General features: G+C 39.1%; 1 protein-coding gene across 2 annotated transcripts in view; it reads right to left on the minus strand.

The window, feature by feature from the left end:
* The window catches only part of DHX29 (DExH-box helicase 29), a 53,775-nt gene that overhangs the window by 14,030 nt on the left and 17,055 nt on the right, over positions 1-22,690 (minus strand). The window contains exons 4-20 of one of the 2 annotated variants that reach the window (XM_032769014.2): positions 22,048-22,177; positions 21,015-21,151; positions 20,204-20,329; positions 19,533-19,659; positions 19,085-19,237; positions 18,228-18,393; positions 16,517-16,637; positions 14,905-15,507; positions 11,810-11,953; positions 11,553-11,729; positions 10,067-10,210; positions 7,820-7,964; positions 7,427-7,544; positions 6,708-6,792; positions 5,959-6,047; positions 4,370-4,498; positions 3,380-3,455 (exon numbers count right to left, since the gene is read on the minus strand). In XM_032769014.2, the coding sequence (XP_032624905.1) occupies positions 3,380-3,455; positions 4,370-4,498; positions 5,959-6,047; positions 6,708-6,792; positions 7,427-7,544; positions 7,820-7,964; positions 10,067-10,210; positions 11,553-11,729; positions 11,810-11,953; positions 14,905-15,507; positions 16,517-16,637; positions 18,228-18,393; positions 19,085-19,237; positions 19,533-19,659; positions 20,204-20,329; positions 21,015-21,151; positions 22,048-22,177 (2,670 nt within the window). Of the gene's footprint in view, positions 1-3,379; positions 3,456-4,369; positions 4,499-5,958; positions 6,048-6,707; positions 6,793-7,426; positions 7,545-7,819; positions 7,965-10,066; positions 10,211-11,552; positions 11,730-11,809; positions 11,954-14,904; positions 15,508-16,516; positions 16,638-18,227; positions 18,394-19,084; positions 19,238-19,532; positions 19,660-20,203; positions 20,330-21,014; positions 21,152-22,047; positions 22,178-22,690 lie in introns of those variants that run through there. The other variant, XM_032769015.1, reaches the window with a different exon arrangement.

Genomic DNA, 22,690 nt, shown 5'->3' on the forward strand with positions numbered 1-22,690 from the left:
TTTTAGCATTGTTTTTTCATAATCGTCGAGATAATGAAAACTGCAAAACCTATCAACTTACCACAGGATACCAAGCAACCAATATATGGCACCGAAATATAAGCATTTTGCCATCTTTACATTTGACAGGTAATGCTGCAAGGTGCTGGCCCCAATGGAGTCAGTTTTGGGCTCATTAATTCACAACCCAATTTTCTGTATGCAGGGTTCATATGCATTGCTGATTACTTTGCAGGCTCTGTGGAGGGTATAATGCATGGAGAGGAAATCTCAGAGTAACCAATTCATCGGCGATTAACATGGATAGACAATTCAATCTAACCTATCTCGGTAAATGTTAACCAAAAAGATAACCAATAAAGAATAGATAATTTTTAAATGATGGGCTGCAAAAGACATTCTAGAACGCATGTTGCCTATTCAGTCATTCTGAGGCCAAACCATCCTCCTCTTCCCACACCCCCCCTATCACCTTTCCTCATACACGTTGCCAAGGTCCCTGATGAAGGGCTGCAGGCAGGCCCACACAGTTGACATTAGGATGCTCATGTTAGAGGGACGGCCAGAGTTTAGAGAAAGTGAAAAGTTATCACCTAGTCATGCCAGCTTCAGTCCTCGGCCTTTATGGCAGACACTACAGAGGTGCGCGATGCATGGCTATGGTCGGTAGTCTGAACTCCCCATGACTCTATAGCCCAAATTTATATATGTAGAATAATATGCACATTGCCTTGCACCCCATTTCTGGTTGGGAAGAGGATGCCATCCTCCTCTTAGTTTCCCTCATGCACATTCCATACAGTTGTAATATGGACAGGACTGGGATTTGGCCCTTTAGACAGGACTTCCTTCATAAAACCATTTCCTTCAGATTGATGTTGGGAAGAAATGTGAATGATTCCATTCTGAAGATTAGTAGTATTATATTCTACATAGATTGATGTTACGCACCCAGCTCCAGACCAACATGCTCTGGATTTTTTAAAGCACACACATACCTAATTGGATTTCCACTAAGGGTATGTCTATACTTGACGAATTAAATTCGATTTTACATAAACTGGTTTTTAAAACAGATTGTATTAAAGTCGGAGTGCGACAGCGGCCCACTAGACTAGGGCACATTAATTTGGCGGTGTGCGTCTATGTACCCGAGGCTAAACATCGATCCAGAGCATTGCATTGTGGGTAGCTATCCATAGTTCCTGCAGGGTCTCTCCCGCCCATTGGAATCTCTGGATTGAAGATCACAATGCATGATAGAAGCAAAACACGTTCGCGAGTGATTCTGGTAAATGTCATCGTACTGTCAATCCTTCTCCGTGAAAGCAATGTGCAGACAAATCATTCGCGCACCTTTTTCTTGGTTGCCCTGGCAAATGCCATAAGATGGTAACCAATGGAGCTCCGTTTAGGCCTTTTTCACTGTCACTGTAGTGTTACTGGTCTGCTCGGACAGATGCCAGTATTGTAGTGCTTACACAGCAGCATGCATTGCCTTGCAAAGGGAGCAGAGATACAGTTACCAGCCCTATTGCACTGTCTGCTTGCTTTGGAATTGGCAATGACGGTTACCAGTCATAGTGTACCATCTCCTGCTGTCTAGTGCTCCTGGTGCTTCGCTGGTGGTCATAGGGTGCTCCTGGTGTCACAGGTGCTCGCTGAGGTCGGGTCGGGGGCGCCATGGACAAAAATCGGGAACGACTTCCAGGTCATTCCCTTCTTTGTTTTGTCTAAAAATAGATGTAGTCCTGGCCTAAGAAATATGGGGCAAGTCTATAGGAACCAGAAGAGCACAGCTGCTCCGTGTCAGAGCCCCAGAGCTCCCGCTAAAAATGGATGAGGCTGCATGCCATTCCTAGGGGGTGCCCCCCCTCCCCCCTGCAACAACCCCACCGTTGTTTCCCTCCTCCCCACACCTCTCTGGGCTACGTGGCTTTAATCCCCCCATTTGTGTGATGAAGTAATAAGAAAATGAGGAAATAAGAAACACTGACTTTTCAGTGAGAAAAATGAGTGGGGGGCAGCCTCCAGCTTGCTAGATCATTTCAGGCAGAATTTCATTACTCATTAAAGGGTGGGGGAGGGGAGAGGAGCACAGCCTCCCGCTGCTATGATAGTCCACGAATTCTCCATTAGACATGAAGGGTGGGAGAGGAGAGGAGCTCAGCCTCCAGCGCTAATGAGGAGGATGGTTACCGACGCAGCTATGCACCATCCTGCCAGGACTGTGTCGGATCCAGGACACAAAGTTAAAAAGGAAGATGACAGGAATCATTTCCTTTTGCACCATGGCGCCCTCGGACTGACCGACCGGCAGCAGGAGCACTCCGGATGATGATGAGAAGGGAGGCATCAGTCATTTTGTACCGTACCATCTGCCACCGGGGAGGGGATGGAGACGAGGCAGGATGCTGCTGTTTTAGCGCTCCAGCCACCCGTCTACCAGAAGCATCCAGTAAGCATAGGTACATTTGAAAAAGAGGCGAGAAATCTTTTTCCCTCTTTCGAGGGGTATGGGGGTGTGTGTAAATTTGATTGGACATATTCCACTGAACTACGCGGGGAACAATGTTTTTGACCTTCAGGATCTGGGAGCTCAGCGCAAGAATGCATACTTTGGGACGCAGGACTGTGGGAAGCTGGGCCTCAGTTCCCTCCCAACTCCCTCAGCATCCACTTTGATTTTGGCTTCGTTCGCTTGTCACACAGCACTGTGCGAGTCCTGCTGTGCCTCTGTCTCATCATAGCCTGGAGATTTTTTCAAATGCTTTGGCATTTCGTCTCTCTAACGTGAGCTTTGATAGAACAGATTGTCTCCCCATCAAGCGATCAGATCCAGTATCTCCATACAGTCCATTGTGAGCTCTTTTTGGAATTGGGACTGCATGGTCACACCGATGCTGATACCAGCGCTCCACGTGGGCAAGCAGAAATGAATTCAAAAGTTCGCGGGGCTTTTCCTGTCTACCTGGCCAGTGCATCCGAGTTCAGATTGCTTTCCAGAGCGGTCACAATGGTGCACTGTGGGATACCGTCCAGAGGCCAAAACTGTCAAATTGCAGCCACACCAACCGTAATCCGACATGGCAATACCAATTTCAGCGCTACTCACCTTGTCGGGGAGGAGTACAGAAATCTGTTTTAAGAGCCCTTTATATCGATATAAAGGGCTGCGTTGTGTGGATAGGTGCAGGTTAAATCGGTTTAATGCTACTAAATTCGGTATAAACGTGTAGCGTAGACCAGGCCTAAGAGAGGAAACAGACATCTCCATAGACCCACACAACCCAAATAGTAGCACTAGAGCAGGACACACACCTTTCTGGCTGATTCTAAAGGAACAAAGTTAAGAGAAATTCAAGAAACAAGACTGTACCATAATATGAAGACATAACTCTTCTAAAGGCACACGCAGTATTTCTGGAACAGAATATTCCATGAAACTTTCAAACCTGCAATATCACAATAATAAAGACACACAGTATTACAAATTTCAGTGCAACAAGCCCTGACTTAAGGTTACAACTCCTCTTAAATTACAAACCCGCGTTTCCATATGCTTGTTTTTCAGATAGACATTCTTTTTTGGGGTACATGCATGGGTTTTAAATTAAAAAGTGAGTAGAACATTTGTGAGCTAAGCATGTGCATACGTCAGAGTGTGTGTGTGTGTGTGAGTGAGAGAGAGAGAGAGAGAGGATAGTGATGGACAATGGGACACTGTTTTGAAATAATTTCTAATATTTTGCTCATGCTTAATTCCAATAAGTGGAACTTCAAATTTTACATGTGACTAAGCCCTCAAAGTAAAAGGAATTCTAGGTTTTTAGTTATATTGTTGCTTTCCATACTATGGAGCAGTATAATCTATCGGTGGGGAGAGACAGCTCAGTGGTTTGAGCACTGGCCTGCTAAACCCAGGGTTGTGAGTTCAATCTCTGAACACGCCACTTAGGGATCTGGGACAAAATCAGTAGCTAAACTTCAAGATTCCAGAGCTAGGGTTTGTTTATATCTGACACATGGACAAATTTATGGTGATGTTTAAAACAGAATTCTACAGTTTAAAAAAATTGTGGGGAAAAGAATCGTAACTGAAGCATTATTAAAAAGGAAATTAAAAATTTGAGTCACCTCTGTTAAAGAAACATTAAGGCTATAAATTCAATTTGAAAAAAACCCAGGAACTATAAAGTTATCCATATTATACACATCATGTAAGCACTTTTATGAGATCCCAAACTCTTGTATTTCCTCACTTCAGTTTAGTTTGCAACCCCTACACTGCATTTTAACACAGGCTTTTGCAATTAATACTGTAACAGTTGCCTGACTTACAAAATCTTGCTCATTAAAGCTACTGTACCTGTCTCTTGTGTACATCCGGAAGCAGAATCCATCCCTGACACGTCCAGCTCTCCCTTGACGCTGCAAAGCACTTGCTTTACTGACAAAGGTCTCTTCCAAAGAGCTCATTTGGCTGCTTTCATGGTACCTGAAAAAGCATTTGCACAGAATGTGCAGATAAGGACTACTGTCAGATTCAAATTTTCATCTAATTTAAAGCTGAATTTTAAAAATAAAATCACTCATTATAAAAAGTTATAAAACTTAGTTTTGAAAGCCCTATTTTATAAGCCTTCCATATGATTGATTGATGAATTAATCAAATGTAGATGATAGAGGTGAAAGAGACCTATTGTATTAGTTCATCAAGTCCATCTTCCTGCCAATGCTGAATTGTTTTTTTACCATACATTTTCTAGTACTTTGTATATTTGAAGTAGACCAAAGCCCAGTATCTCAGTGTCAGGAAGTTATGGAAAAAGGTAGTACACCTAAAATTTTATCCCACTACTTCTAGTTGTGCATTCCATCACTTCTAAATAATTCCCCTCTTGTTCATAACTGTGATAAAGTGGCAATTTTTGTAATGTTTTTATGAATTGTGTGTGCCTCAGTTTCCCCTATTTGATGCACTGTTACCAAGTGGAGATGAAAAAGGGACTAAATTTGCTCTCAGGACAGACTAAGATACATAGGTGGGTGTCACCTCCCTGTCTTGGTGGAAAGAAGAATCCTTAAGGAACTGGTTGAAACGATCTTAGGTAAACGAGGGGCCAAAGACATAATGCAAGCTCCAATGACTCACCAATTTCCCTGCCTCTCAGCAGGGAAACTAAGAAAAGTTCTCAGTTCCAGAAAAAAAGATTGAGAGGTATGAGGTGAGGGGATCAGTGGGAGCTCTGGCAGAAGCTTGGGAGCTCTCTCCTCTAGGAACCAATTAAGGAGGTCAGACAGAAAGAGAGCCTGAAAATGGAGTTTCACTACACCTTGACTGGGGCTCTGGACTGATCAGAACAGACTATGCTTTAACCTTAGTTTCTCGATGTGCTACCCTAAGGATATCCTTATGCTATGTTTTAGTTGACTAATAAACCCTATCATTTTGAAAAGCTGTTTGAGTGTTACTGTAATATTTGGTAAGTGCATTAATCCCTGAAGAGTGTACAAGTCTCTATCAGGAGTCTGGTTCAGTTGGACTCTCTGAACCGAACTCACGGTGAGAAGCAGGAGGGCTAAAGCCCAAAGGTTCAGTCTCAAGAGGCAACAGTGTTGCATGGCCTACTCTGAAGGAAGAGTGTGAGCCCCTGGGGGGTCTGGCACACCAAAGGGATCCCCTCCAAGAGACAGTTCATAAAGCTAGGAGCACAGCACTGATCCTATGGATCTGTGACAACACCACCATTTGAAATCAGCAGACTTGTACCAAGCTGTAGCATGGTTTTGTGATTTGGACATATGGCCATCATCATTAGACCAATCAACTAACTTTTTTGACCAAAGCCTGAATTTAAACCTAGATCTGAAGAGGTACAAACCTAGTGGACAGCCCCTATGGAGTCTATTTCCAAAACCGTACACAACACAAAGACTTAGAAGATCATCCCTCACCTGTTTTCTTTTGTTCTCCCAGTGTCAATTACAAAGACAACATCTGGTATCGTAATACCTGTCTCAGCAATATTGGTTGCCAAAACAATCTGCAAATGAAATAGCCATATCATCAGATAAATGAATTAAGGAAATAGTCCTTCCATAAGTTTCATTCCTTTAAACTCAGATTTGGAGAGAACTCGATAAAAAGTGACCCCTACAGAAACATCTGAGAGGGCCAGAGTTAAAGGGAATCTTTACATGTTTTTGTACTAGTTTTTTATTGTATAATTGGTTTAAACTTCTGCTTGCACTTGCAAAGGTTGCTTGACTTTCCACTGAACAATTTGTCATTAAGTAAAATAGTATTTCACAACCGTGTGTGTATGAAGGTGCACAAAATACTGCAAGGGAAAAAATTCCTAAAAAAGTTTTTTTTAAAAAAAAAAGTGACAGGAATCCATTTTTTTAATACAACAGTAAAACAAAAAATACTGAAAACTAAATGTTTTTGTTCTATATAAAATGATTTAGTATGATGACTTGACGATCTTTTGACGTTAACAAGGTGTTTAGGGCCAGATAAGAGTTAATAGAGTACAATGCTCTGCTTTCAGCAAGAGAATTTCAAAGACAACTCCCAGTTGTATAAGTTCATAAATTTTCTATTATGAGAATTCATATACACAAAAAGTATATAAAGTAGAGGGAGCAAGATGGTGATTTATATTACAATAGTGAATTTTACATTTTTAAACATACCATACCTTTCTAACTCCAGAAGGGGGCAATGTAAATGCAGCTGCTTGATCTTGTGTTGAAAGAATAGAATGCAGAGCTATTAACCTATACCTGAAAGAAGGAGACACTATTCAACAATTAAGTTACACTATTCAACAGATGTTTAAATAAGCCTGAGGTAATGCTGCTAGGTTAGAGGAAGGAAAGAGAATATACATAAATAATAGTAAGACTTTGTATTACTAATTTATGATTACATAATACTAAAAATAAACGATAGTAAAATATGAAAGGAAAAAAAATGTGTGAAATGATAATACTTGATATAGTCAGTCTCCAGTTTGGTGGAGATAGGTGAAAAAAGAGTTTCTACCCTTGCTATGCAATTTTATATTGACTCTAAACTACAGTGATAGTATTTGGCAAGTGTAGCAAAAAGGAAGAAAGTGTCAGTTTTTATTTCAGAATTAAAATATCCAGAAGCTCTTCACTGTTAAAGCAAATAAGTTCATTTGGAGGAAAAATAAGGCAATTTTGACTGCAAAAGAATCTAAATATTTACCACTTATGCTTAGATTTGAAAGAGAAATAGAAAAAAAAATGAAGATGGATTGAGAAAACATATTCTGAGAAAAAAAGTAAGTTATGTGCTAAATATAATTCTCCCTTCCTATAACAGAAACAGCTAGTCTTAAAAACTAAGACAAGAACACTGCACATTTCTTAATGAGAATGCTTCCATTACCTGTCCCTTGTAAACCTTCGATCAGCTGAAATGAGATCATATAACTGCTGGATGTGAGCAAGCCCTGGTAAAAAGATCAATACAGCGCCATCTATGTTTCTGAACTGGGGACTTTTATCTGTAGGAATATAATACAGAAACCTGGTTAAAAAGCTAGAAAAAATCCTATTTGACATTTCCCCGTTTGAAATAGGAGATACTACTATGATTCCTGAACTGGGCCCTTTCCAGGAGGCACCATTAATAGGAATGAAATCAAATATCCTTACTAGCACCAAGCATCATTAGTAAACGATAAGAAATCCATGAAAGTGGAGATCTCAAAATATGAGGAAAGTGAGCATTGGAAGAATTTTTAAAAGTCCAGAAACATTTTAGGAAGTGACAAAGTACCTAAGAAGGCAAGCAATTCCAAGATAAGGTCAAGGTTGATCTTGTAGGGATTCATGTAGAAGATTGCTTGCCGAGTACGATTGCTATACTTTTGATAGTAAGGATCCAAATCAACACCTGATCCAGACTGGAGAGGGACATATTCCTAAAAAGGAAAGAAATTGGTAACATTAACTTTATGCAAGAGGAAGGCAAGAAAGGAGAACGTAGACATTATGCCCTTTAAGTGTTTTAGCTTCATTGTCTTGTAAAGCAAAATATGTACAAAATGGACACCACATAGTCCATTTTATAATAATAAAAGTTCCATTAGGTCCATCTTGTCCATCTCACAAAGGCCTGGCAAGCTGGTACTTTTTGTTTTTAGGCTGCTATCCTGTGCTCCAGAACCTGTGCTTTAATTTAAAAAGTAACAAACAAGTCTCCAGCCCTTATGGGTGCAAAAGAAACCATGAAAATGTGAACTAAATGTAAACTGAGGCAGTCATGTTTGTCTGAGCTCTGGTCTACACCAGAAAATGTGGTTGGTTTAACTACATTGGTCAGGGTGTGCAAAAGCCACACTCTGAGCGGCGTTGTTAAGCCAACCTAAGTCCCAGTGTAGACACTGCTAGGATGACAGGAGAATTCTTCCATCAATCTACCTACCACCTCTCGAGGAGATAGATAGGGACAGCTCTGCTGATGTAGATAATCCATCTCAATAATCTGAGAATTCTTAAACGTCTAATGATAATTTAAATGCCACTAATATCAACTATTTCATTGCTAATCAAAGCATTCAGAAAGAAGAGGGACAATCATAATATATGAAGATCTGCCCTAACTACTCCCCTACCTATCATAATTTTGGGCAGTGACTGGGTGGTGCTCAGGAGAGTGCTACCACTTATTCTCCTCCCTTTCTCATGCAACATACAGCCAACTAGTTAGTGGGGAGGAGTGAAGCCCAGAAAGGCATCTAAGCCCCACCAAGGAGAACTAGTTCCACAGAGCCCTGCAAGACATATTAGCCACACTTAGGGGGAGCTAACCTTGAAGTGGGGAGCAGAACATGCGATATATTTTTTACATCTAGATAATCCACTGTAAGCAGTGTCTCATTTTGGCATCCCAAGTGGCAGGAAGCAGCTTGGAAGAGGGACATCACTTTTTATCTGTCCCCTTCCCTTAGTTCATCTTCATAACTAAGCAGAATTGTTCCTGAGTATATTCAAGAGCTTTGCCCAGGATTTGCTTAAATGTATCAAGAGTTGGGGGTGTGCTCAAGATGTTGAAGGTACAATTTAACTGGGAATCAACATTAAAAATGTAGTGACAGCAGGGCAGCTGCAAATAATTGTTGATGAAGCTACCAGAACACACTCAGTTGATGACTCAGTAAGTTGCTGAATATATGGTTCATAACCATTGGAAATATCATAATTGTATATAGCTAAATTAGTATTGTATTAATTGTGATGATTTGATACCACTGTGCAAATGGATCAGCTGTCAAAAAGAAAAAAAGAGAAAGAACAGAAAATACACTACTACTACACAAATTCATGGTATGCCCAAACCTTGAATACTGTGCACAGTTCTGGACACCTCTTATCATAAAAAGATATATTAGAATAGGAAAAGATACAGAGAAGGGTAACAAAAATCATCAGGGGTCTGGAACAGCTTCTATACAAGGAGACATTAAAAAGCCTGGGACTATGCATTTTAGAAAAGAGTTGACTAAGGGAGGATATGACAGAGGTCTATAAAATCATGAATGGTGTGGAGAAAGATGACTAGGTAAGGGTTATTTACCCAGTCACATAATACAAGAACTAGGGATCATCTAAATAAATTAATAGGCAGCAGGTTTAAAAGAAAGTACTTCTTCACCCAATGGAGTCAACCTGTCGAACTCGTTACCATGGGACATTGTGAAGGCCAAAACCATAACTGGGTTCAACAAAAAATTGGATAGGTTCATGCAGGACAGTTTCATTGATGGCTATTAGCCAAGATGGGTTGTGTCCCTGCCCCATGTTCTGGATGTCCCTAAACTTCCAACTGCCAGAAGCTAAGTCTGGATGACATGGAATGGCTCACTTGATAAGATGCTCTGTTACGTTCATGCCCCGTTAAAAATCTGGTACTGGCCACTGTTGGAAGATAGGATACTGGGCTTGATGGACCGTTGATCTGACTCAGCATGGCCATTGTTATGATCTTAAACAAGACTGTCCAAACAGAAAATAAGTGTTTTACCTGATGCTTTGTGATTCCTCCTCCTTTGCTAGTAACATTTATTGTTATTTCTTCCTCCTCCTCCTCCATGAATTTCTGACAATATTCAGAGTCCTTCTCCAGAACATAACCAATTTCCTCAATAACATTTTCCACATGGAAAACCTACAGAATTAGTTTGAGAGGGGTAAGTACAAAAAATAAACTTACATCCTTTTTGTCTTTCTAAAGCACACATTTAGGATTGAAAAGGGAATTTCCTACAATGCTAGCTAAGAAAGACGATCCTACCTTCTACAGTAAACTATATGCTGCTCCTTAACAGCAGAAAAATTGAGTCGCGCTATATGTTGCTCCTCAACATATAGTGCCACTCCCTTTTTCTGCTCCTGCCTCTAAAAGGGCAAAGCAATATACAGCTGTTAAGTATCTATAACAGTGTTAAGGAACCCCCTTCTGCACCCACTCCCATACCAAACAGCAGCCCAGAGGTCTGTGAGGTGGAAGAAAAAAAAAAAAAAAAAAAAAAAAAAAAAAAAAAAATCACAAGGAGGAGATCTTTCCCTTTTCACTTATTTCCTTATTTATATGGAAACAGAAAGTGAATCACGCTATTACTTTATTACTTTACATCCATATTAAAAAAACCGAACAAGTCAGTAAACCAAATTAACCAAGCAGCAAGAAGGATGTGTTAGAGGCTGTGTCCTTGTGTATCACAGCTTTAACAATGCTGGATCATAAAAATAAATTGTGATGGATTGTGTATTTAGTGCACTGTATGTGGTATATTAGAAACCCTGTAAGTAGCATTTTAGTTATTTTACCTTTTTTTCCGCAAATAAAAATGAAGACAACAACAAGTAACCAATCAATGTAGTTGGTCATTTAATACTAGATGACTGGTGCACTTACTTCAGCAACAGAGATATATCAGTCAGTATTGACGTGCAGCAATTTGCATAGAATACACCATAAATATTGCTTTAACATTATTTGGCATCTCAAAGTTACCAAGTATTTGATAAAAAAATTATAAAGTGAAAGATAAATAGTAAGAGGAGAGACATTTTGAAATGCTCAAATTTTCCTCACCATGAGAGCCTAACGCAACAGAACACACCAAAGTAAAATGGCAAGCTTCAGGGCAAGCCACAAAACAGCAAGCCACAGAAACGGAAAGAACTCAAAATTTGATTTCCATTTATACTGCACATTAAAAAAAAAAGCACAATAATAAAAATGGTGTTCTAGAATGTCTGTGGATGGTCTCAATTATTCTGTGGATGGTCTGAATGGCCAGAGGCGAAATATGATGTAAATCCAAGTACAGAGCTCTGTTCTTAGGACCACTAATGCCATTTTAGGATTTTTAAAGATAAAAGAGCTAAAATGGTTTTAAATTCAGATGAAAGACTACCTTCTCTTGCTGCTGTAGCAGATACAACTGGATGACATATTACTGGAGCTTATTTGTGTGGGTAGATATAAAGAAACATTTACCTACCTCAACAGGGTAACTCCTTCCTGAAATCCTTAGAATGGGACAGTGGGTAAAATAGCTGGAAAACTTTTCACTGTCTACAGTAGCACTCATTAAAATCAAATGCAGGTCTGAACGTTTATGTAAGATCTCCTTCAGAATGATTAGTAAGAAATCAGACTGGACACTTCTTTCATGAACCTTGAATTAAAAGGATGTAAAGAGTGAATTAGTCTGATGCATCAATACAAATAATTCCTATGAAAGATACAATTGCTAACCTCGTCTACAATAACATGAGATATATTTGAAAGAAGACTGTCATCCTGCAGTTTCCGAAGCAGAACTCCTGTTGTACAGTATAATAATCTAGTAGCTTCTCCCGTTCGGGATTCCATACGGATTTGATATCCACACAAGGAATTCTACAAAACAATTTATAGGATAGTATTTAAATGTACAGCAGTGGTTTAAAGTACTAGATATCACAGATACAAAAATATTAAAATTAAGATTAAACACTGGATTCAGGCACTGCATCAACTACTAGTAAAATAGCATGGTGGATTATTTTCAAATCCAAACAAAATCTGAAACAATTATTAGTTTCTACTTGATATAAATTAAGGGAGGTCTTGGACTAGAAAGTTAAGAATATTGACAGTCATCAATGAGACAATTAGATTAGCACTTGTACAGCTCATATTTAAAGTTTACTGTGATCAATTAATAAATCCTCACAAAGCCCACACATTGGGGAAATTAAGGCAATGATTTTTTTCAGTGCAACTGTATCAGTGTCACTCACACTGACTGACCCCCACCTCCCAGCAGGGCTGGATTAACTCTCCTGTGGGTCCGGGGCTATTCAATTTTGTGGGGGCCCTGTATACAAGTCTTTTTCCTAATTTAAACAAGATGATCACAATTATGGCATCAAGGCTATTAACACTATACTAAACACCTTTTAATTAACAAAAAGCTGTTCTGTGGTTACATTTCAGTCTTAAAACATGTAGAATATAGTTAATTCAAAATAGCTGTTATATTAATTTCTTTCTAGGAGGAAGTTTGAGTGCAGGAGGGAGCTCCAGGCTGGGGCAGAGTGTCAGGGTGCAGGAGAGGGTGAGGCCTCTAGGAGGGAGTTTGGTGCAGGAGGGGACTCTGATCTGGGGCAGGGGGTCGGGGTCCAGGAATGGGTGTGAGGTGCAAGCTCCGGCCAAGACGCACTTACCACAGGTGGCTCCTGGCCAGCGGTGCAGCAGAGCTCAGACAGGCTGCCTGCCATAGCCCCATGCCGCTCCTAGAAGCAGCTGGCTGCTGGCATGTCTCTGCGTGCCTCTGGGGGGAGGGGCCCGGTGTGTCTCCGTGTGCTGCCCACACCCGCAAGTGCCGCCCCCACAACTCCCAATGGCCATGAGCTGGCAATGGGAGCTGCGAGGATGGTTCTGGGGGTAGGGATGGCGTGTGGAGAGTATCAGCATTGGGTCACGGCATCCAGGCAGCCCTCCTGAGCCCTGCTGCACCACTAGTTTTAAGTGGCCTGGAGATCACGATCAACTGGCAGAGGCTCCAGGATCAACCAGTCGATCACGATCCACGGGTTGGTGACCACTGAATCATATATAATTATGGATTTATTTTTGCGGGGCCCTCCTGAGCCTGAGACCCTGGGCTGCAGTTCTTCTATTTTGGGATGTTTTTCTACATTTTTAAATGTATTGATTTCAGTTAGAACACAGAATACAGAGTATACACTGCTCACTTTATATTTTTTATAACAAATATTTGCACTGTAAAAATAAAGAAACAGTATTTTTCAATTCACTTCACACAATACCATAGTGCAGTCGCTTTATTGTGAAAGTGCAACTTACAAATGTAGATTTTGTTTGGTTACATAACTGCACTCAAAAACAAAACAATGCAAAGCTTTAGAGTCTACAAATCCACTCAGTCCTACTTCTCATTCAGCCAATTGCTAAGACAAACAAGTTTGTTTACATTTACAGGAGATAATGCTGTCCGCTTCTTATTTACAATGTCACCAGAAAGTAAGAACAGGTGTTTGCATGGCACTTTTGTAACCGGCATTGCAAGGTATTTACATGGCAGATATGCTAAACATTCATATGCCCTTTCACGCTTCGGCCACCATTCCAGAAGACATGCTTCCATGCTGATGATGCTCGTTAAAAAAATAATGTATTAATTATATTTGTGACTCAACTCCTTGGAGGAGAATTGTACATCTCCAGCTCTATTTTACCCGCATTGTGCCATATATTTCATGTTATAGTAGTCCTCATCCAAGATTATCATTTTAAGAACACTTTCACTGCAGATTTGACAAAATGCAAAAGGTTACCAATGTGAGATGTCTACAGATAGCTACAGCACACAAGCCAAGGTTTAAGAATCTGAAGTACCTTCCAAAATCTGAGAAGGATGAGGTGTGGAGCATGCTTTCAGAAGTCTTAAAAGAGCAACATTCCAATAAGGAAACTACAGAACCCGAACCACCAAAAAAGAAAATTAACCCTCTTCAGGTGGCATCTGACTTGGATGATGAAAACGAACATGCGTCGGTCTGCACTGCTTTATACTATTATCAAGGAGAACCTGTCATCAGCACAACTACATGTCCTCTGGAATACCAGTTGAAGCATGAAGTGACATATGAATCTTTAGCACATCTAGCATGTAAATATCTTGCGATGCTGGGTACAACAGTGCCATGGGAACACCTGTTCTCACTTTAATGTGACATTGTGAGCAAGAAGTGGGCAGCATTATCTCCTGCAAATGTAAACAAATTTGTTTGCCTGAGCAATTGGCTAAACAAGAAAACGACTGATTGGACTTGTAGGCGCTAAAGTTTTACTCTTTTATTTTTGAATGCAGTTTTTTTTTGTACATAATTCTACATTTGGAAGTTCAACTTTCATGACAAAGATTGCACTACAGTAGTTATATTAGGTGAACTGAAAAATACTCTCGTTTTTTACAGTGCAAATATTTGTAATAAAAAATAAATATAAAATGAGGAATGTACACTTTTTATTCTGTTTTAATTGAAATCAATATATTAAAAAATGTAGAAAACATCTAAAAATATTTAAATCAACAGTCTTCTATTATTGTTTAACAGCACGATTAATTGCGATTACCTTTTTTTCCCCATCGCTTGACAGTCCTATTAATTAGTAATCCAGTTTTAACAAAAAGCAAAGGAAAATGCATTTTAAGGGAAAGGAAAGCTGTCTTTAAGTAAAATCATGCTAAACATTACGTGGCTTCCACTATGTACAGAAAAATACATTTCCTATAAAACCAGTTGTCTAAGCCATTAGCCATAAATCAAGTAGTAGCTTACTCTTCCTCCAGGTCCTGTTTCACAGCCCATTTCTTCACAAACTCTGGTAGCCAGACTCACTGCTGAGATCCTTCGGGGTTGTGTGCAGACAATATTACATTTACTTGATCCCCCAACATTTAACAGCAAATCCTCCAACAAGAAATGGGGGACTTGGGTACTTTTGCCACTGCCTGTTTCTCCAGCCACAACAACTACTCTATGCTTTTTAAGAGTTTCTATGATTGAATGTCTGTGTTTAAACACAGGTAACTGTTGTCTCTCCTTTAAAAGTCTCTGGTATCTGGAGGAACTTTGAAGTTTTTTAAACAGGATCCTCACAGGTTCCAAATCATCTGTGCTTGTAGTCTCAAGAGACAGTCTGTTGAAGTCCTCTTCGGAAACTAAGTTTTCCCAGGAGTCCTCTGGATCTTCTGATACTTTGGGTTTGTTTTCAGATTGCTGCTGTTGCTGCTGCTGTTTGAGTTTGTTTAATAACTTAGCAATAAAGTTATCACGAGGTTTGTTAATTTCTAACTTGCTTTCTTCTTCCTTTTTCTTTTCAGTTTCACTCCATTCTAACCAAACATCTCGATATGGGGGAGGCAGCAACTGATGGACCGACTTTAGAGAAAACAGAGAAAAAGTGACAATATGTATTATTCTGTAGCTTCACTGACATTTCACCTATAAATCAATTTAAAAATTCTAGAAGTTACCTTAAAAAAATCTTTAAGAAATGAAAGACTATACCACTGATCCAAATACTTAAAAACTTCCTCTCTATAGATGCAGATTTTAATCACTTGTCTTCAGAGCCTGTGTGGGTACTTTCTATGACAACATTTTTATTTGAGACCTCAAATCTTCCCTTAAATATGTTGCTAGTATTTGATTGCAGCTAAGGAATGATTAGTTTTCCCAAATCCTACATTTAGAATAAAGATATATAAAAAAATAAAAACAAGGAAAAAAAGTATATATGAAACTTAAGGAGTATCAGTTATTTCAATGGACCATATTAAAAAAAATGTATAATAGGGATGTTTAAAGGCCTTCTGCTCTTACACGGTCACAAGGATTGTACATCAATTAATTGACTGTTTCATTAAATGAACATATTAACTCTTCTATACTCTGATGCAGAATTATTGCCGTTTTATTTATTTGACAATTATACTGCTGAACAGTAGACAGAAGATAAAATTTCTCACATAATCAAAAACTACTCCAAAGAACAACTTAAATACCAGAGCTCACTAATTCTCTGTAAATGAGCAAGTCCAACATGCAAAAAGCAGGAGAAAGCAAGCTGAAAGTTCATATATTTGTAACCATGTTGAGCATCTGTTTCTACCTATGGGTACTGCAACTGGTAGAAAATGTTTTTAACTTTTACAGTATTAACTATTCCACACCATGAAGTCTTGCCACGCATTGCGGCCTCACATGATTATGTTTGGCACCTTCAATTAGGACAAGTGAACATTTAATTTACAGGGAGAATTCGAGCCTGGAAAATCTTTGCTGATTCAGATTATTAAAAGATGAATATGGATATTATGTCAGCAAATAAAATCTTAAATGTGAAAATACATTTCATCCTAAGCATCTAGCGTAGTGAAAATCTTACCTGTCCTTTGACTAAGTGATAAAGAGCCAATGTAGCAGCCAGATGCTGAGCTTGCATACTATCCTCTGTCACAATTGTAGGACACACTGCCATCACATCAACTGATTTGGTAACCTTAACCCTTCAAAAGATAGAAAAAACAGTTCTATAAAATCATATTTCAGACATATTTACTAGTAGGTGCAGCACCTAACCTATTATTTTTGCTTAACACGTAACATTAAAAAAATTGGAAACTGAAGGTTATCAGACAAAGAACACTACACAAATAAAATGGTTAACTGTTAAGGGTTCAACATAAAACAAATAAAAAAGTGTAGTAATAGGTTTATGGAACTGATCTCTAGGGGAGATTACAGTAACCTGTAGGGTTGTTTGTTTTTTGAAAAAGCAAAACCAAATAGACCCAAAGCACCTTTGATAAAACTTAAAGTGACCTACTTGTGGAAATAAACATTTACAGTAACTACAACATTAAACGAGGAGTTATGTTCCTAAAAAATGCTACTTTAAGTGAAATGATGTTAAGCACATCCAATTTCCCCATAAGAATTAAAGTAAATGGGGGGGGAGGTTAGACTCCAGGGAAATTTTTTTCGCCAGACAAAAAGACTATATTTCACACACATATACACAGTATAAGTTTTAAACAATTTAATACTGTACACAATAATGATGATTGTGAAGCGTGGTTGAGGTGGTGAAGTCAGAAGGCGGAAGAGAATGAGCTATTTCCCCAGTGAATGCCTTACTGCTAGATGATGAACTAACACTCAGCTGAGCCCTCAAGGTTAACACGTTGTTAATGTAGCATCATACTCTACAAGGCAGCACGAATGGAGGGAAGGGAGATGGCATGGCAGAGACAGAAAGAGAGAGAGAGACAGACAAGCATTGCCCCTTTAAATACGCTAACCCCACTCTAAGTACGCTGCCTTTTTAAGTAGATCAGCAAGTTGAGATGGCAGCTGCTGCCAGCAAGCTCCCTCCGTCCTGAGCCCTGTCATGTCTCGTCCCCCATGGTGGACATGGCCCGATGGGGTGAAGTTGCAGGGGGAGGGGGATACCCTGACATTAGCACCCCCCTTGCACACCAAGCAGGAGGCTCCCGGGAACAGCTCCAAGTCAGAGGGCAAGAGCAGCACATGGCAGTGGGGGAAGGGACAACTGAACTGACTTGCAATTGATAGCCTGCTGGGCAGCTACCACACAGGGAACTTCGGGGAGAGGGGAGCTGATACGGGGGCTGCCAGTCCACCCTGGTTCCAAGCCTCCACCAGCCAGCTCCAACAGGCTGCTCTTTCTGCAACCAGTGGACATAGCAGGAGGCTGCCTAACAACATTAGAAGGGAGCATTGCGTAACTTTAAACAAGCATGTTCCCTAATTGATCAGCAACAAAACAACGTTAACCGGGACGACTAACTGAGGAGTTACTATACTTAGATGATGCGGGCATTATTGTAAAATATTGTATGAAAGCTTACCATATGTAGAGCTGGGTAAAATTTTTCAGCCAACACTTTTTTTCAGTGAAAAATGCATATTCAATGACACTGATTTTACAAATTTGTGTAAAATTTGTCAAATTGCATCAATTCCCAAAAAAGTAACAATATGTATGTTTAGAGTCATTCAATTAAATGGAGCAGCTAGAGTTTAAGAAAGTTACGTGAATCAGTAGAAAATTCAGCTTTACAAGAAGTACATACCTACATTTCCAATATCTACCCACCGGAACTTTTTCAAAAGAAGGATTTGGACTCTTGGGGAAATTTTTCCTGCACCAATCGATCAAAAACTGTTTAGGAGATTTACCAGTCCAACTTCGAGCAGTGTAGTCAAAATTCCTTACATCTCGAGGCTCCCTCTTTTTCACTGAAGTGGTAGAACAAAATTTACATTATTTTAGATGTTCACATGGAGGCTTCAAACTTTCTTAATTCTTGAATGAATCCAAAGTAATTTTCTCTTGACTTAGGAATTTTTCGTAGAAAGTAAAATTTTTTAGAAATATTCTGCATTTATATTTAGTAAGAACAGATACTAGCTAATATCAGATACAGAATACTGGCCTGGTTCAGTATGGCGACATCTATACTTAAATTTTAATTATAGCAAATCTGGCATACAGCTATAATTCTTAAGAAGAATACTATATTTGATCTTGGTGGTTCAGGACCAATATAGGATACCACTCATCCCGAACAATAGTCAAAGGTTTCAATTAAAGATCTTCGTTGAAGGGTGTTAACATCTGACTGACAACGCAGTGAATCAGAACATTAGCTTTCCATGTACAGAAAAGATGTATTCAAATCATGATCTGACTCGTAAGTGACAATTAGTGGAAAAAGAAAATAAAAAGCTTTAAAGCTGCTGTGCTACAATTAATATATTGCTTTAAAGCCAGCTGAGAAGTTAAGTTGGCTCATCCTGTCTTCACTGTAATCCAGGGTTCGGGGTCCTACACCATACAGAAGAATGCACAATCCAGGGGCCTTTACAAATCTTTAGTTAATTGGAGTACAGTAAATGAATTTTGTATTGTTCTTAATTTCAATTATACCCTTCTCTTCCTCTGCAGCAGCTCCAGATTTTTCAAGCAAGTTCAGGTTCAAATGAGCTTCAGGAAGCAAAGGAGATTTTTTCTTTTCATTTTGTTGGTTTGAAATTTTTATAGCTGGATTAAACACAGGATGTTCTTCTAGTGCTGCCATTTCTGCAAAAGAACAACAGGTGCTGTTTTTTCTTATGTGCTTACCATTCATCCTTTGAAAATGTGACAGGCTGGATAGCCAGAAATGCATCCAGTAAAATCAGTTATTTTTCAATATCTTGGGTCACACCAAAAAGAAATTCATGATCTGCAATTCATGCAGTGTTATGAAACCAGTTAAAAAGTATCATCTTAAAGAGATTTTTCCTAATAGTTGATAGATTTACCAGCAGAAGTGTGATAGTACAATTAAAAATTTAAGTTTACTAAAAGGTACAGATAATTTGAATGTCCATACCGTGTTGAATTCTTCTTATTTTTTCTTGTGCCACCTTCTGGCTTTGCTTGTCTTTATCCTGCTTGGAGAAACTTGCCTGTTCCTTTGCTTCCAAAAGCTTTGTAGCCAAATGCACATATCTTTCATTCTGTTCCAAACAAGATCATTAGTTACATCCTGGATATTTTGCAGGTGAAATTAATTACAAACTATATAATAAAGCATATTCCCTCCCAAACCTCATCCACACCAACACAATATTTATATGAAAGAAATCTTTTTGCGGGAGAATGAACAATTCTAATTTCACAAATAAAAATAAAAGGCTAAATATTTCTCTTCACAAGGGCGGGAATGGAAAACAATTATCCCACTTGTTTAAGTCTCTCAAAGGACTGCATTTTCCTTTCTAGCACTATGCAGCAAAAGTTTTGCATTCATTCAACACAAAAAACAAAAGGGAGAATGACTTAGAAAGCATTACTTCTAGAAGTTTTTTTTCTTTTAAACCCTTCTCCTTCTGCCTGCAGATCTGTCAAATCTACAAAAACTAAGACAATGATCAAATCAGTTATTCAGCCCTTGATTTTCAAAAAATACACACATACAGTAGAGCCAGAGTTTATAGATAAATACCACATGAAAACTGCCATTTGAAAGAGACTCCATATACAAATCGCTCTCCGGCTTACAGGGTCAAACTTTTCATCATCTTCTGCGTTTTTCACAGACTCGCTTTTCTCATCATCACTCTGTTGCTCAGCATACTGCAGAATCCATTCCTTCATACTCATTTCTTTGTCTTTCACAGTATGTCTCTATTAGGAAGAACAGCCAGGATTAAAAAGATAATTGTAAAGGAAACTGAGAAGGTTTAATCGCTGTTTTGGTCAATATTTGAGAAATGTTGCTTGAAATTCAAAACAATTAAAAAAATGAAGATGCTTCTCAGATCTTGCAAAACATCACACAATTTATACATATATTTTTGACAGTGAGATAAATGTTTTACAACCACTATGGGGGAACAGGGAAGGGAGGGAGAGAGGATTATGTGGGGAATCTTGATTAAGATTTGATAACTTGGGGTACTGGACTCCTAAACCACAGAGGCAAACTTATATAGGCACAAATCAATAAAAATTGCATCCAGGTGTATGTGTTGGTCTATAGAATACAGCAGTGGTAAATGGAATTAACGGGTTGTGAGGGCTGGAGAGTAGGAGATTTAACTGTACTGGGACTTGGTATTTTTTCCAGCAAGTCAAATGTTACCACCAAAACTTCATAAACCGTTTTTTTTTTCACTTGAAGCTCAAAAAATGAGTTACATTTTTACAACCATTCCACTCTAGAGAATAGAAATCCTTCTATGTACTTTAAATTACTGAACACACAGGATGGGATTTTCAATAATGTTCTATGTTGACATAACTCTGCTCCTACAAAAGTCAGTGGGAGTTTAACCATTGAAAACTCCTCCCCATAATTCCTCAAAATTACCTTTATTTCAGGTCCATCGTCCTTTTTGTTGTTTGATATCTGAGGAGTTTCACTTCGTGGCACAGGAGAACGAAATTTTGCTCTAGGTTTGTGTTGCTCTTCTTCAAACTGCTGACTGAATCCTTCAGGTAATGCATCTTTAAAATAAAATGTAATTCCAAGTAAGAGAAAAAAATAACTTTCAATGGCACTGGGTACAAACTAAAAATAAGAAAAACACTATGTAGGACTGAATCAACCCCCGGTCTTGATATTCACCTGAGCAGATACTGATTTCTGCTTATTATACCCATTCTGTAGATGCATGAATGAAGGTAGAGAGATTAAATGACTTGTCCAAAGTTAGGCAGAAAGTCTGAAACACAGCTAGAAAAAGTAGCAACTCTGCACCTGGTTCTAATTGCTACTAATCCTACTGAAATAAACTGTTACTACTATGTAGCATTCCCACACCACAGTGATTGCTATTGCTCTTGTACAACAGGGTCAAATTAACACAAAACCACCTGTAATTCACATCTTTAAAGGCAACTGTAGAATACAAGGCCCTCTTGGGGATTTTCTATCTTTATGTATGATTTTATGAATTTCCTTTGAGCCTTCTGAGAGACACTGTGGTGCTAAGAGTTCTCTGCTGCAGAGTGCTCCTTCAGTCTACAATAGGAACATATTTCCACGCCATCTGCGGTGTTGTCAAAGCCTTGCTGGTTCTAGGATATGAGACACATGAGGTAATATCTTTCACCGGACCAAATTCTCTTTCACCAGCAGATGTTGGTCCAATAAAAAAACACCTCACCCACCTTGTCTTTTTCTATACCATATTTTTATGGAAACAGTTTTTCTAGAGAATACCTAACGGTGCTGCTAGTGAAAGAAGATGGAAAAAGTGAAATCCTTGCTCTTAAGAATAAGTGGTACCATTCACTGTGAGTCACTAAAAGCAAGACAAAAACTTGCTCAATAAAAATCAGTTACAAAAGATTCAAAAAACTCTGGTACCTAAAAGTCACTTCTCAGGTATAATGCTTACCATCAGAAAGGTTTAAACAAAGCCAGTCAAGTGCAGAGTGAAGATCACCACCATACAAAATTGTATTTTTCATAGCTTCCTCAATGTCCTCAGTCTTAAAAGAAAATCCTTGCAAAGCCATATATACATCCTACAAATAAAGATAATTAGTACATTTTAAGAAGGAAATTGATTTAAGTTGTAGAAATAATGCCAATTTAGAAAAAGATCCTGCATGGGGAATCCAGCTTTTTGTTATTAGGTATCTGATGGGAGTGAAGCATCACTCCCATCAACCTGCTAGAAGGAAACAGGTGTTTGTATTTCTTCACTCTCACATCAGGGCGTCTTGGTTACCATGAGGAGTAGGAAACAACTATTCTATTCTTCATAGCAGATAGGAGGCTGGAGAGAGGAAGAGCCTCTGGTAATCTGCCCCTCCCCTCAGCCTCAATTTCAGTCCTCTTCTCCAGAGTAAACTTAATGTGCTAATTGCATTCCCAAGCATGAAACTGAAATTACTTGACAGTTTTATGGCTCCTTGTGGTAATCTAGCCGTCCAGTCCCAGACCTGGACTTTAGGGTCCACCAGTCTGGTCCTGTCCCAAATCTGGACTTTTGCGTCCAAAGTTTGGGGGCTTACCTGAAACTCCCCCAAGCTCAC

This window comes from Chelonoidis abingdonii, chromosome 6, assembly GCF_003597395.2.
Source record: "Chelonoidis abingdonii isolate Lonesome George chromosome 6, CheloAbing_2.0, whole genome shotgun sequence".
Lineage (NCBI taxonomy): Eukaryota > Metazoa > Chordata > Testudines > Testudinidae > Chelonoidis > Chelonoidis abingdonii.